This window comes from Aaosphaeria arxii (genome assembly GCF_010015735.1).
Source record: "Aaosphaeria arxii CBS 175.79 unplaced genomic scaffold BU24scaffold_4, whole genome shotgun sequence".
Classification (NCBI taxonomy): domain Eukaryota; kingdom Fungi; phylum Ascomycota; class Dothideomycetes; order Pleosporales; genus Aaosphaeria; species Aaosphaeria arxii.
Window position 1 is genome coordinate 2,203,140 of NW_022983477.1, and position 14,539 is coordinate 2,217,678.

Below are 14,539 nucleotides of genomic sequence, written 5' to 3' on the forward strand. Positions count from 1 at the left end.
TCCTTACACCCCACTAGAACCCGCATCTTGAACTCAAGCTACATTTGCGATTTTGAGGACTGTCTTCCCAAAGTTTGCACCACTATACATGCTTAGGAAGCTCTGAGCTGCGTTTTCAATACCAACAGTTAAGCTCTCTATTGATTTGACTTTTCCCTCTTTCAAATATGCGCTCATTTTAATAGAGAACTCCATCACGTATTTCAGCATAATCTCAGGATCCGAGATGATAAATCCTTGCACCGTGAGTCGTTTGAGAAAGAGTTGCCCCAGATTCTTCACTCCGTACCGGTCCTCTGGGGATAAATTGTACTGGGAGATCATGCCACAACTGACTGAGTGCAAAAATTAGCAATGTCAATAGATATTCTAATGCTGCACAATATACGTACCTACTCTCCCAAAGTCTTTCATGGCATTTAGTGCCGCCGAGAGAGTCTCTCCGCCAACATTGTCATAGTATATGTCAAGTCCTTGCGGGGCAAGGCGGTTTAGTGCAGCTGCAGGACTCTCTTTCTTGTAATTGAATCCAGCATCAAATCCAAGTTCGTTGACAATCAGATCAAGTTTTTCATCACTTCCAACACTCCCAATCACAGTTAAGCCTTCCATCTTTGCGAGTTGCCCTACAATCTGCCCAACACCCCCTGAAGCAGCCGAAATATATATCGTCTGTCCCGGCTTGGGTTTGCCAATCTCATAGAAAGATGCATACGCACTCAAACCGGCCGTACCGAGAGCTCCAGTGAATACGATCGGATCTAAACCCAGTGGATTGTCGAGCTTCCTGACTTGCGGTACGAGAACTGGAGGAACAGCAGTATACTGCTCAGCTCCGAACAGACCCCATACAAGATCTCCTTCGTTGAATTCTGGGATCGTCGATTTCAGGATCCTAGATACTGCGCCGCATAACAGGGGCTCGTTGATCGGGAACGACGGACCGTATGTTGCCTCATCTGGCTCACGCAGACAACCGCGCTGATAGGGATCAAATGAGAGCAGGAAATTTTGCACGGTCAATCCTCCCTCTGGCGGCCGCGCATCGAGGTCAAAATCACGATGCTCTATGACAATGTGTTCACCTTCTACTGGCAGGGACTCGGGGACCTTTTTGAAGATGAGGGCTGTGTTGGTCACCATACTTGAGAAAGAATGATAGGCCGTGTGACAAATTGAAAAGAAGAAGAGATAATTCAGATATTTCACAAGGAGAGTGATACAATCATGTGGACCTAGCTTTTATGTTATTACTTTACCTTGCCGCGACGCCGCAGTAATGCATTTTGTCAGCTCAGCTAGGGCAACGGCTAAAGGATGAGGTTACTGTGCCACGTAGGCTCACCTCGTATGGACCATGAATGATCCTGGTTTATTCTGCTTCTTTGACATCGGAGATACTTCTGTATTGTTCAGAGGTAGCCACAAAATGCTACCCTAGTAGTGGACTCTGCCCGAGTGGAAGTATTCACAAGTGCGTAAGTGACCAATTTGCGACGTAATCTAGTTCGTATAAGAGAGAAAGAAGTCTATCAAATCGGATCACATCCATGCAGTGAGGTGGCAGAGCTAACAAAACTAGATATTCGCCGAGCCTCGGTACAAAAGGTGTGTTGAAGTTTGCACAATACATGGTCAATTAGATGTATATATACTGTCGCGTGTAGCATCGGTGTATGGATTTGCTACAAGTGGCGCAATCAATAGCAATGTCTTTCTACGTCTGTTGTGTTGATTAGTGTATGCAGACTCGATGAAGGCTTAGCAATACAAGTGAGATTTACTCAACAATATTTACTATTTTAAGATAATCCTCGTTGTCTCAAATTAGTTCCACTTAGATTTGTTTGCCTTCATCTTGCCATCTTTAAGTGAACAATAACGTTCGTTCGGCCTACAATCTTCACAGTTGAAGTGGCACGACAAAGGACATTGTGAATCTAGGGTCTTTGAATTTTTGGTTGAATGCTCCTTCGGCCTTACTTGAACTATTGCTCTAGACTTTCTGGAAATCAATATAGAATTCCCGATCCTCGAAAATCGATTTGCCATACTAGAAACCATGCGAACCAAAACCCCATTGATAGCTATCTTGATGGCGCAGGCCGCAAGCTGTGCGGTACAGCCTCGCCATGAAGGCCACGAAGAACTAGGAGCATCCGGTTCTGGAAGAATACCTTCATCTACAATACCCAAAACTTCGGTTGTGTATATTACAGTGACCGATTATGTGACAGTGCCTCCAGCCGTTGGGTCTAGTATAGTATCTGCATCTCAAACTGCAAGCATCAAAAAGACGACCACAAAGATTGTTACGGAAACAATCGTTGTTCCTGCACCTCCTTTTCCAGCGACGGCGTCGAAAAGTGGAAATTCGAGTCATGGAGCGAGTATTTCTTGCGGACAGGGCAACTCAAGCCAAAGCATTTCCGTGCCTACAAATCCGGGTGGATTTGCAACATCAGGGCTTCACAATGAGTCTCTGACATCCTTGGGATTGGTACCGAGTCGATCTTCCAGTGTACTTGCAGTCGTAACGGTCCTTCCCACACAGTCGCCGAAAGCTCCCCTCCGGCCAACTTCTGGGGAGGTTGTGCCTTCTACTTCTTATCCGAACGTGAGCACATCTTCGAGAGCCTCCCCAAGTAGTCTAGGTAATCTCACAGAGGGTGTGTCCGCTTCTCCAAATCCATCGTCACCGACTAGTAGCACCATGAGCGTCCTCATCCCGCCCTTTTCGCAGAGCGTGCCACTCATTCCAGGCTTCACATATCCGGCTAGAGCATCGAGACCAGCAGTCACGTTAGTGTCATCATCAATCGCTCAACCTACACCATCAGCTGTTGCTCTTCGCCGAAGACATTTCGAAACCTTGTCTCCGTTTAAAGACGGAGACGTACATGTTCTTCCTTACATTTCAGGCAGTCTCAGTCTCTACCCTCGGAGTGAAGACGGACACAGCACCATCGTCGTGGTACAAAGTACTCGTTCCTCCCAGACCACTCGCAAGTCCTCAAGCTCGAAGCGCTCCCAGCACTCAACAGCTGTTGTTGTCATACCTGTCGCACCATCAACACAACGCGTATCAACGGTGACAGTTCGACCTTCAGTTTTCACCTCCTTCGTAGGTTTCACAACACCAACTCCACAACCGTCAATTTTTACTAGCACTGTGGCTCCTGTGGCTGGCTTCACAACAGTCGTTACGCGGGGGAAACACTGCCCATATCCTTACCCTGGAGAGCATTGTATGCATCCTCGAACGACCTTCATTACTTCTATAATTGAACCACCAAGCGAGACGCAAGGATCAGGGAAGAACAAGGGGGCCGAGACTGGATGGTGCCCATACCCTGGCCAGAAGTGTTGAATGGAGAATATGCTAATCTGATATAAACTTTGCAGTGAGAACAATGAATACCAGAGTCGCGAGGGCCATCAAACGTATATGGCCGTTGCGACAAGCACTTTGGTTGTTATGGGAGTCAGCGAGGTTGCGTTCTCGACCATCACCACGATTATTGCGTCTGGAATTGGGGGGTAATTGAGAGAGACGGGAGTGGGAGATGTCAAGTCTGGCACCGCCCTGATTATTGTTACTAGTAAACTATTGTTACAATGTGATGTTTATGCCACCATACGCGGTCATCATAAATTATGAAAGAGTTTTCGTAAATATCATCGAAAGCCTAGTTAAGGCTTTGGGAGTTGTGAAGCTGGTTTCTCTCCTGATATGCCGGCACACTCTGCAAGAAGTCTCCCTTGAACTTTTGCAGCGGTTTGTGCGTAGGCAATAAGATCTACATCGTGTCCCTTCCCATCCGCCCCGCCGTCAAAGACTTCGTAGCTGAACCAACCTCGGAAACCAGTCTTCAAGACTGCCTTTGCGACGTCGACCACCGGCAAGTATCCACCATCATACGGCAATGGCCTGAAATCATGGCTCCATCGGCCTCGAGGCCTAGTCCCAGACTTGTCCAATTCTGAACTTAGGGGTGATGGTGGCTTATACGCGTCACTGATCTGGAGGAGGTAGATCTTGTCTTTTGGTATCGAATCAGCCAATTCATCCATAGACTTGTCGAATCTCTCTTCCAACTCTTGTCTTCCGACACCCTCTATCAACCCAGAGCTCGTGGTTGGATCTGCCCATTCTCCACCTGCAGACTGGAATGTGTCTAAGCAAAGGCCGATGTTGGACCTATCGACCTCTTGCACAATCCTCCACACATCCTTCCAATCAGGCGCATGAGTAGACCAGCACCAATTCTCATAAGCGAGGTTGAATCCATGCTCAGCAAGCAGATCCGCCAGATCCCTAAGATCTCCCACGATCTTGGATCTGTCTAATTTTTCGATGGGCGTGTCCGTCGAGCCGACCTGCAGGATGTCTGTCCCGCACGCCTGCATGATCTTGATCCATCCTCTCGCGCGCTTGAAAGCATCCTCGCGGCCCGAACTGCCTTCGGGCCAACCCTCGAAATTAGAGAAAGGTTGAAGCATCATGATTCCGAGTTTGCGATTATCACATTCCTCCTTAATCTTCGCGGCGACGGTGCAGAGCTCATTGTAGTCCTTCGGGTCAATTTCGTGGCCGAGATGTTGGGCGCCGAAGGAAAGAATGTCTGGGAAAGAGAGCTCGATTGCCGTGAAGCCCGCAGTAGAGATGGCATCGAGACGGTCGAGGAGTGGTGGGGGCGACGAGGGTGCACCCAGGGAGCAGCTGGCGTAACTTATGGGGATGGCTCCCAGAGAGGCGAAGTCTAGTGTCATACCTTTGAGATCAGTCCTTGCAATTGGGGAATCTTGACGGGAAACGAAAATATTAGAACTTTGCTTTTTTCAAGATAATTTGACGAGCGAAGTTTCGAATATGGGAAATTAGTTTGGATATGTTAGTTTCGTAGTATTAGTTGACGACATGATGTGTATGCAATGATACGGGTACAGTGGGGAGCATAACATCGCCATGACGTAGTTTATAAACAGCTACCTTATTGCTTTGGTGGAGCGTACTCGAAAACTACCAGGTCAATTGCGATGCAATCTTGAAGGAGCTTTGAGGGGGGGAAAGATTTTCTTCTCAGAGAATATTGCTTCTTTTAGTCTCCTGTCAAGAAAGGGAATGTAGAACAAGACCGAAGACGATCATTTTCATTTCTTGAGCTGGCGAAACCGGAGGTCACAACATGCCCGAGAAATAAGCCCCGCGGCGACTTTGGGCATCGAAATCACAGGGCAATACCTGGATGGGAGGAGATGTGTACATATATGATTTAGCCTATTGGTGTAGAGAGTAACTACACGAGGTGTAATTCATGTTGATCAAACCGGTAGGCAATTGATGGATAAAAAGTAGTTACTCATACTGTGCACATAGAGAGAAGAAGAGTCAGGCCCAGGCGGCGCCACAAAGACGGGGAGAATCAGAATATGTTTTCACCGCCTTGGCCATCAACCAATCAGAACGTCCCCGACTCCCGGATGTGATCACAATCGGTCGACTCATAAGAACCCCACGTCCGCGCAAAGAAAAATAGCTGGACATTGCTCTCGAAAATTCACCCTTCCTACGAGCTACAAACCAGTCCAATTGTTCTTGTTTGGCCTTGATCGACCTTGATTGACCTGTTACTTTCCTGAAACCCCAATTCGATCATTGGAGAAACATGTCTGTAAGTAGCCCATCGATCTCATTCTCATCGCCACCTACCTTAGCTTTCCTTCCTAACACTCTCTCTTAGTTCTACATTGAGAACAAGAGCGTCGGTGACGCCAAAAACTCCGAGGATTGGCGCATCCGTGGATACAATCCCCTCACTCCTCCTGATCTCCTCCAGCACGAGATCCCTCAATCGGAGAAGTCCAAGACCACCGTGCTCAATGGACGCAATGAGGCCGTCGAGATCGTACAGGGCACCGATGCACAGAGGAGATTGCTGGTTGTCATCGGACCTTGCTCCATCCACGATCCACAGGCTGCGCTTGATTACTGCGACCGCTTGCTCAAGTTGAAGGAGAAATACAAAGATGACTTGCTCATCGTTATGAGGTCATACCTCGAGAAGCCCCGAACAACTGTTGGATGGAAGGGATTGATCAACGACCCGGACATCGACAACACTTTCAAGATCAACAAAGGACTACGAGTATCTAGGCAACTCTTCGTTGACTTGACCGAGAAGGGCATGCCTCTCGCCAGCGAAATGCTTGACACGATTTCCCCACAATTCCTGGCTGATCTGCTGAGTGTTGGTGCCATTGGTGCACGAACGACCGAGTCGCAATTGCACCGTGAGCTTGCATCCGGTTTGTCCTTCCCTGTTGGTTTCAAGAACGGAACCGACGGTTCCTTGGATGTTGCGATCGACGCTATTGGCGCAGTGAAGCACCCCCATCACTTCCTTTCGGTCACCAAGCCCGGTAACGTCGCGATTGTTGGCACTCTCGGAAATGACGACTGCTTCGCCATTCTGCGCGGCGGCAAGAAGGGAACCAACTACGACTCGAAGAGCATCACCGAGGCACGCCAGAAGTTGGAGTCAAAGGGCTTGAATGCTCGCCTCATGGTGGACTGCAGCCACGGCAACTCCGAGAAGAACCACAAGAACCAGCCAAAGGTCGCCCACGAGTTGGCCGAGCAAATCGCTGCGGGAGAGACAGGCATCATGGGAGTGATGATCGAGAGCAATATCAATGAGGGTAAGTCCAAACGAGATCAGAGTCCACAGGGCAGAAGCTAATGAGATCTCCAGGCAACCAGAAGGTTCCCAAGGAAGGAAAGGAGGGCCTCAAGTACGGAGTCAGTATCACTGATGCGTGCATCAACTGGGAAGACACCGAGACAACTCTCGAAGAGCTCGCAACTGCCATTCAGAAGAGGAGAAGCCTCCTTGGTGTGAACGGTACCCACTAAAGTACTGATTCTTTGCGTTATTAATTGAGGGTTTGTGGGATTGGCATAATGATTTGGTTCGGCGTCTCCGGGGTTCTACTTAGCATCTTCTTGCTTCAATTGCGTCTGCTTGACCAGGGCCGATGCTCGCTGTGTTGCATGCGTTAGTGTTTACGCTTCAATATGTCAGCCTAAAAAAATGCAGTACCCAATATGAGTCTTTTCTTTGGCTTCACTTACTTTGCTTTTTGCTTTATGTGAACAACGAGGCAACCGAAATGTGCAACCAACGACTTCGGCAAGGGCAACAGGATTACACATCAAAACTATTCTGTATCCATTGAAGTAATATTAATTGGCCCAGATGGAATGTTGGGAACAAGTATCACATGTCCCAGGCAGATATGCAGCCCCATAAGAGAAATGGTCACCAGCCACACCAACTTTTGCCACTGTGGCTGACAATACCTCCCTCGACATACAATCTACCAATGCAGCCTAGCTGTCAGATTTTATCCAACGGAACCAGGGACTGCCAAATGTTGATCCATTCTACGGCTGGGATTCGTTGCAGTGCTCACCAACGGCAATGATGCTGACCTCCAAATGAGTCTTTTCTGGTCATAACTGATGTTTATACCGAGGTTGAATCGTTCACTCTCCTCACTTTTGCATTCGGAGGCGGCGTTTGGAATGCAGAGGCTGGCACATTGCATGCATCTGTACCATCACCTTGCGTTGGCTGTGAGCATCTTCAAATCTTCTTAATCTGGAAAATGGCCTCGCGTTACTGCACTCTCTGAGTGGTTGCAAGTGATAATGCCGTTGCTCATGTGAGCAGGCTGCAGACGGTCCAAAAGCTGCAGTGGTACTCGTACAGAACCATTTGCTTTTGCTGTGGCTTGAGCTCTGTGTGGCATACCTCTACACTTAGATGGCCATGCCGCAAAAAGGGGGTCCTTGTACATAGTGGAGGTCTCATTGGGTAGAGGTTGGATCGATAGTTGCCGTTTGTGGTAGAATCTGTTTGTGGTCCCTCGCTTTTCGGATATTTGACTTGTCCTACGCTGCTACGCAGTAGGCTTGCAGGTCCGGTAAGATAGCAAATCGACCCATGTTGCTTGGCACATGTATACAATACAAGTTTTACATTCCTATTCGTTGACTACTTTCTTGACTTCATCGTTGAAGAATTCCGTGTGGTAGTCTTACCAGTCCTCCATGCATGCTGCGACGACGTTTCATCTGGTCGAGTGCGGCCCAGTAGCTTTCAGACCAATGCAATGACTTGACCGGATTTTCCCATTTCAAGCCTTTCCAACGATTGTAGCCTTCATTGGTCAGACCGGGGCCGTGATTCATAGCGCTCGATCAATTCCATATCGTACGTTCACCCCAACCGGCATCAGAGAAAAGGCATCCACATTGTCCACATTGTCCACATTGTCCACATAACCATACCCCGGCGCCTGCGGGCCGCTCTTCGCCTCTTGTGCACTATCTTGAATCGATTCTAGCTCTGTGCCGCGTCTCGTCTGTGAGCCTTCCGATGTTCAGCCTTGTCCTACGTCCAAATGAACCGCACTGCTAGTCTAGTGCAATGGCAGCGATTTCTCACAGCCCGAAACCGTGGTTGTCGGGACTCTGGAGATCTCGGTTGATTAGTGGATTTACAGCGTTCTCTGCAGTCGGTATATTAGTGTCCTCGACCTGCATAACTGCGCCACAGATGTAGACCGTTGTTGGACGACGCCCTCCTGGTGCTACAAGCCGATGACTTGCCCTGCGCCAGCGAACTTGTGCACACCCCTTTTTAGCTTCCTTTGAGACCACTACGTCTTGTGGTATCATAGGTGCTCTCACTCTGCAACGCGGTCCATTGTGTTGTCCTGTGGCTTGAAGACCATGAGCCCCGGCCCCCAACAAGCCTGTAATGTACCGTAGATCCGGCTAAGGCATTGCTGTGCTAATTGGTCATGGACTACCGCACGCGTGAGGTCGGACATGCTGTCACTATTGGACAATGGTCACTGGGCTATGGATTCGGTCATCTACTTTGGTAGCAGGAGCCCGCCGCATACCCTGCCCGTCGCTCACTACAGTTAAGCAGTCAGTTTCCAAGAGGCAGGGCTTAAGCAACGAATTGACTTCCTCAGATACACTGAGAAGCCCCAGAAACTCTCGCCGAGAACAACATCTTGAATTCGTTGCTGAATCCGACTGTCTGTAGCGGCCGAGTTCAGTGCATGCAACCCATAGCACAAGGCCACGCGGGTTCCTTGTCTGACTTGCAGCACCTGGTTGCACACGTACATGATTTCTCGAGTAGCCGCAGGGATCACAATACCTAGGTCCTAATCAAGTAGTCGCCTTGATGCCTTGAGCCTATGCGCAGACGCGCATGGACGAACGTTGCGGGTCGGATTAAGGTTCTGATAACGTACCCCAACCCATCCGTCATGGTGCGAGCACATCTACATCTCGGTTGCCGCCCCTTTTACTTGTCTTTTACATGTTTTGCACTCACCACTTACTTCCCATTCGGCATATAAGACTGTCGTCCAGCAGCACATTCGGTTGTGCATTCATTTGCATACTGCTGTTGGTATTCCTTCTCTTTCCCAGGCGAGGTGCCAGCCACGTCGTTTAACTTCACGACCATTTCCCCAGATTTATACTCTCTCGTTTCGTTTCCACGAATCAGGACAGACCACAGTCATTCCTTCAAAAAGACGGCAAGCTCAGTATCATAAACTTGAACAGCCTGCAATACCAACGGCATGAGTACACGGCCAGAGAATTCGCATCGCTATGTGTACAAGAACGTAGACCGTTCCGCCTCGCAATCTACAGAGGTTCCTCTGTCGCCGGGGCTGAATGAAGCATTCCGGTGGAATGATATCGCTGGATTTGGGGGCCTGTTTCGTGACACAAAAGAGACTTATCCGCCCCTGATTGATCTTAGCGAGGATGAAGACGGGGAACGGTCGCCTCTACGCCGCACATCGACATTGCCCAAACAAGCTCAGTGCCATCAACTTCCAGATCGTCCATGTGGCCCGGCTCGCATTAGATCAACGCCCAACCCGACAACATCGCACAATCACCCCAGTATGCGCCTCAATTCCGAGCCATATCTGAGGCATGAAGATGTTCGACGCTATCTAGAGCGAAGGGATCGACAACCTCAGAGTGGGAATTCCGGTATGTTGGCCTTACCAATAAGTTGTTTCTCGGATCAGGGTGAGAATATAGAACTCATCCTTGATTGCTATGTTCACCCCCTTCACATCCATTCTTACCCATTTTTGATACCTTTTGCTGATTCCTTAACAGTATATACTGTGTCATCAGAATATCATTCGGCGATCGGCCACCCAACATACTCTGTTACTGAAGTGACCGAGGACGAAGAAGACATCGATACACGTAGGGAGCGACGATCCTTCTCGGTTCCCACCCCGGTTTTCACCCCACGACACACACCCCCACCGGCCTCTGAGGGCACGGATGAGCGAGAGGTCGAAGAATATAAGGAGCCGACGTCGCCGAACCCTTTTTCGGCTTACTATCCCTACAATCCTGATCATGGAGAGAATGCTGTCGGGAATTTTGAGAAACTTTTCACGGCTCGGCAGTGACCGTGGGCAAGTTGGGATCGGACATCCCACCATGCCAGGGTGGAAGTGTGGCTCGCCATCATCCTTCAACCCACCCAACGCTATGACTATAGCTCTTATACCTAATGGAGGTAACTTGCCGACGGTCGCCTATTGATTGCACATAACATTGCCATCTGGATGCCAAAGTCAATCAAGTATAGCTATTCCTCTACGCCAATGATACCGTAGGTTGAGTTTCCTTGTTGGGGTTATTGAGTCATATGTATGTACTTAACTGGGAAGCTATGTGTAAGATATCGATGTATTGTTTTGTGTATGAGAACATCTCCAGGTCGTTCGTCAGATCTAGAAATCAGCATGTAAATCCTTTCTGATAGACTCGAACTAACCACAACATCTACTGGTGGACCATGGCTCACGACTACGCACTTCGCTTAGACGGCATCAACATGTGTCTCACCACAGGTGCGCCTTGATAGTTTGCGTGCCACCACCATCCAGGCTATAGACGCTATGCTGACGCGTTCATCGGTATTTCGCAGATTTCCATGACAGTAATTGAGAGTTGTAGCAGCCACCTAGCGAGAGTCTGCCTTGGTGTATGTGTGGCCCATCCCATTGGAATGTTCGACCATCCGAGCTTGGGGTCCTTCTGGGGGCGATGAAAAACCAGAGGACTGAACGGTATGTGGACAGTCACAATCAAACGAGTGCTCATCGATTATCGGAAATAAGAAAAGCACCCTGAGGTCAGCTCTTTACTCAACACTCCGTACCTTCCTCGACATTGCGTAGCGACACCGCAAGATCGTTTCCCACAATAATGTATGCTCCCTGTTGCAATGTTGAGGAGTCTGGCGCTCGACATCGGTGTATACGATCGTCAAACAGTATAACTTTCAATCTGCATGGGGGGTATCTCCTTCTTCAGAAAATATTGCCTGATAATGCGGAAGGCCAGTTGGTGTGAACGAACACTGTGTTTGGATCTAGAGATTGACGTTACGATTGCCATGTCAAACATCACTAGCTTCCTCGGTTGAATGAACTCTAAGGAAGCTCGGCCCCAATCGGAGGTCTAAAATAGCTACAACGCCGAGACTCCTGACGTCTCGACACAACAAGACTTTGGTGGAAGGCTTCTACTCCCGAGCGACGTCGGTGGCAGTTCAAAGTGCAATGGCAAAGTTATCTGGACTTCAGAAGGATGTCTTGTCTCTGTACAGACAATGTATCAGAGCTATACGAGGGAAACCTTTGGTTGGAATACACATGGCCACTCATACCAAATCGCCGCTGACAAGTACATAGGATACGCGGGCAAATTTTCGCCAGTTTGCAAGGTAAGTAGTGTAATAAACAAGCTGCATGCACATGTACATCCTGTCTGATCGGTTGATGCAGGGACCAATTCCGACAAAACACAGCCATCAACAAGAAGGACTTTGGAACAATTGAATATCTGCTGCGTAACGGTCACAGGAAATTGGAGACCTACCAGGACCCCGGCATCCGAGACATACATCGTTAGTCCTGCGATTCATTAATTTGAACCACCCCATGGTTCGAGAGGGGGGAAAGAGTTGATGGCTTTGGGGCCGTGTAACCACCAAACACGGGGCCGACGTGCAACTTCAACAAACGGGCTGCGAATGAGGACACTTGCAACTCCCATGAATTGTATGGTCTCTGGAGGACTCTGTCTTTCGATTTGGCCCTCGCAAAGCTACCAAACAGATGGTAGTGCCACGAAAGACGTTGGCTCTGTTTGGATGTCTAGCGGCCTCGACGAAAATCTGGCCGATGTCAGATTATGCCAAACCACCTAATTGAACAGTAAGGGATCCATCTTTCAGAGAGAATGTGAACAGCCATTGGCGCCTATCGTCCGCTGGAACGAAAATTCTAGCAACATCCACGATTGGGGTCCAAGGCTTTGGCTCCGATGATCATTGGGTACTGGTGAAGAATCGCGGAAGATCAGGAAAACATATTGTAATCGACATCTTCCATGCATTCCTTCTCAATGTTGTGGTCTTGACATGGTATTTGTTTGACGTCACATGACGTGATATCTAGCATCTTCTAGAACATTGCCGAGGTTTCTCCGAACTTCTTCACATTTCGCCCACTTTCGAGCCTGGTCAAAAGGACGATGACCAGAAACATCATGTAGCTTCTATGCTGTCATCTTCGCTGTATATAAGGACGTTGATTCTCCCTCTCAAGTCTGCTCATCAGAACAACAGCAACAACAACAATCAAAGCTTACCATCTTCTATGCAATCACTGCGCACAACTCTTCGACGAGTCCCAACACAGCTCAATCGAATCACGAAATCGACTACTACAACTCGACCTTACACCAATACCAAAGCAGCCATGTCTCTCTTCCCACGCTTCACTCAGGAGTTCTCTCCTCTCTTCCGCCTAATGGACGAGTATGAACGCCATGCGTTCCGCAATGCTGACCAGTCCATCCGCTCCTTCTCTCCCAAATTTGATGTGAAGGAGCTGAAGGATTCCTACGAACTCCACGGAGAATTCCCCGGCATCGAGCAGAAGGACATCAATATCGAATGGACCGACGCCAACACCTTGACCATTTCCGGTCGCCATGAGACGGTTCGTGAGGAGGGCACCCGCCCACAAACCGAGAACCTGCTCGAGGGATCCGACAAACAGACAGAGCATTACCACAAGCCAACCGTTGAAGAGGAAGGAGCCGAAACCACCAAGACCGCCTCCGACACCGAGACACGTGTAGCCAAGAAGCCAGAGCAAGAGGTTGCGAAGACGGATGCAAACGAACCCAAGTACTGGGTGAGCGAGCGCTCGGTCGGCGAGTTCCACCGCTCCTTTAACTTCCCGGCCCGCATCGATCAAGATGCTGTCAAGGCAAGCCTCAAGAACGGCATCCTCAGCATCGTGGTTCCCAAGGCCCAAGCCCCCAAGCCGCGCAAGATCAGCATCGAGTAAAAAAGAAAGACCAAAGTAAAACCATTCAATGTGGAAAATCGAGCGCTGGGGTTTTCAAAGTTGCTTGTTGACGAGTTATGAAATCTGAAATTGCATGCATGAGCGAGGAGAAATTGGTGTCTTGGATCTTTTACCTGCATTCCCTTATTTGAAGTTTTGAAAACTTTCAACTTTAAAACCTATATAAACTTTTCTGTATCGCCATTTCGATTCAGCAATCTTTAGTTTAATTTGAAGATAACTAAAAAAAATCGACAATAAAATCGATTCCTGATCTCTATTAAAATTCCAAATCCAATGACCAAGTGCTATGTGATAGACATCAATTTTGTGTCGTAAGCTACCACCCTAATCTACACAGTAGGGAGTGCTATGCTAGGTTAGTGAAGAAAACGGGCAAGTTAGCCGACACCAGTCAGACATGATCTGTTCGGGCCGTCACCACTCCGTTTTGCAATTTACACTGTCGATCTTGCATGTATTATTTGGTGACACAATCATGTTTGGAATGAGTGGAGTTTGCATGCTACATTGTTGCCACATAAGATAATCGTGCACTCAATATATAGACGCTGCATGGGTAAAGTAGTACGCAAGCGAGGATAAAAATATACTGCATACTTGAACTGTACCCGGTTACGGAGTACTCCGTAGATACATGTTATAATTACTTCCTATGTGCTCCGTACCCCGTAAATAATACAAGGTTGGGCCATCCACCTTTATTGAATATTATTCGTGGGTGACACGATAAAGGATGTCATATGATGATTGATGACTTGAGCACGCGAGGGAGTGGAGAGGGGGGTAAAGGGATTGAAAGGATTGATTGGTAGGGGGATCGTTTGGGCTGACAGCAGTGTGTAACTGCAAGAAATACTAACTAGTTAATACCACCTCAGAAGAGAGTTTGGCATTGACCAGGTAGTCAGAGACAAGCCTTTTGATGGAAAAGCTTGCCACAAAAGCCAAGTCGAAGCAAGCAAGCAGTGACAGGTAAAGAAGGGCAGACAAAGGCAAGGAAGAGCAAACAAAAAATGGA

General features: G+C 48.5%; 6 protein-coding genes across 6 annotated transcripts; 4 read left to right on the top strand and 2 right to left on the bottom strand.

Annotated features, from left to right (window-relative positions):
- Positions 1–33: 33 nt before the first annotated feature.
- BU24DRAFT_492183 (NAD(P)-binding protein) lies at positions 34–1,186 on the bottom strand (the record flags this gene model as incomplete). The annotated part of the gene is made up of 2 exons (XM_033533878.1): positions 393–1,186; positions 34–335 (listed from the first exon to the last, which is right to left on the bottom strand). Exons 1-2 carry the CDS (start codon positions 1,141–1,143, stop codon positions 34–36), a joined length of 1,053 nt encoding a protein of 350 aa, XP_033384353.1. The 5' UTR covers positions 1,144–1,186.
- An 876-nt stretch (positions 1,187–2,062) lies between these two features.
- On the top strand, positions 2,063–3,370 carry BU24DRAFT_480721 (uncharacterized protein; the record flags this gene model as incomplete). Its single annotated transcript, XM_033533137.1, has 1 exon — positions 2,063–3,370. The coding sequence occupies one exon, from the start codon at positions 2,063–2,065 to the stop codon at positions 3,368–3,370; it is 1,308 nt and encodes a 435-aa protein (XP_033384354.1).
- A 323-nt stretch (positions 3,371–3,693) lies between these two features.
- BU24DRAFT_409171 (xylose isomerase-like protein) lies at positions 3,694–4,773 on the bottom strand (the record flags this gene model as incomplete). Its single annotated transcript, XM_033525900.1, has 1 exon — positions 3,694–4,773. One exon carries the CDS (start codon positions 4,771–4,773, stop codon positions 3,694–3,696), a length of 1,080 nt encoding a protein of 359 aa, XP_033384355.1.
- Positions 4,774–5,318: 545 nt separating this feature from the next.
- Positions 5,319–7,205, top strand: BU24DRAFT_422331 (phospho-2-dehydro-3-deoxyheptonate aldolase). The gene is made up of 3 exons (XM_033527964.1): positions 5,319–5,675; positions 5,745–6,702; positions 6,756–7,205. Exons 1-3 carry the CDS (start codon positions 5,670–5,672, stop codon positions 6,914–6,916), a joined length of 1,125 nt encoding a protein of 374 aa, XP_033384356.1. The 5' UTR covers positions 5,319–5,669; the 3' UTR covers positions 6,917–7,205.
- A 2,238-nt stretch (positions 7,206–9,443) lies between these two features.
- BU24DRAFT_190199 (uncharacterized protein) lies at positions 9,444–10,783 on the top strand. The gene is made up of 2 exons (XM_033521706.1): positions 9,444–10,099; positions 10,232–10,783. The coding sequence occupies exons 1-2, from the start codon at positions 9,676–9,678 to the stop codon at positions 10,534–10,536; spliced, it is 729 nt and encodes a 242-aa protein (XP_033384357.1). The 5' UTR covers positions 9,444–9,675; the 3' UTR covers positions 10,537–10,783.
- Positions 10,784–12,900: 2,117 nt separating this feature from the next.
- On the top strand, positions 12,901–13,497 carry BU24DRAFT_462223 (HSP20-like chaperone; the record flags this gene model as incomplete). The annotated part of the gene is made up of 1 exon (XM_033531975.1): positions 12,901–13,497. The coding sequence occupies one exon, from the start codon at positions 12,901–12,903 to the stop codon at positions 13,495–13,497; it is 597 nt and encodes a 198-aa protein (XP_033384358.1).
- Positions 13,498–14,539: the final 1,042 nt, after the last annotated feature.

Excerpts from the sequence above, each read along its gene's own strand:
- BU24DRAFT_422331 (XM_033527964.1), top strand. Across the intron at positions 6,703-6,755 it reads CGAGAGCAATATCAATGAGG|GCAACCAGAAGGTTCCCAAG; the intron begins GTAAGTCCAAAC and ends TGAGATCTCCAG.
- BU24DRAFT_190199 (XM_033521706.1), top strand. The coding sequence starts at position 9,676 with ATGAGTACACGGCCAGAGAATTCGCATCGCTATGTGTACAAGAACGTA. Across the intron at positions 10,100-10,231 it reads ACCTCAGAGTGGGAATTCCG|TATATACTGTGTCATCAGAA; the intron begins GTATGTTGGCCT and ends ATTCCTTAACAG.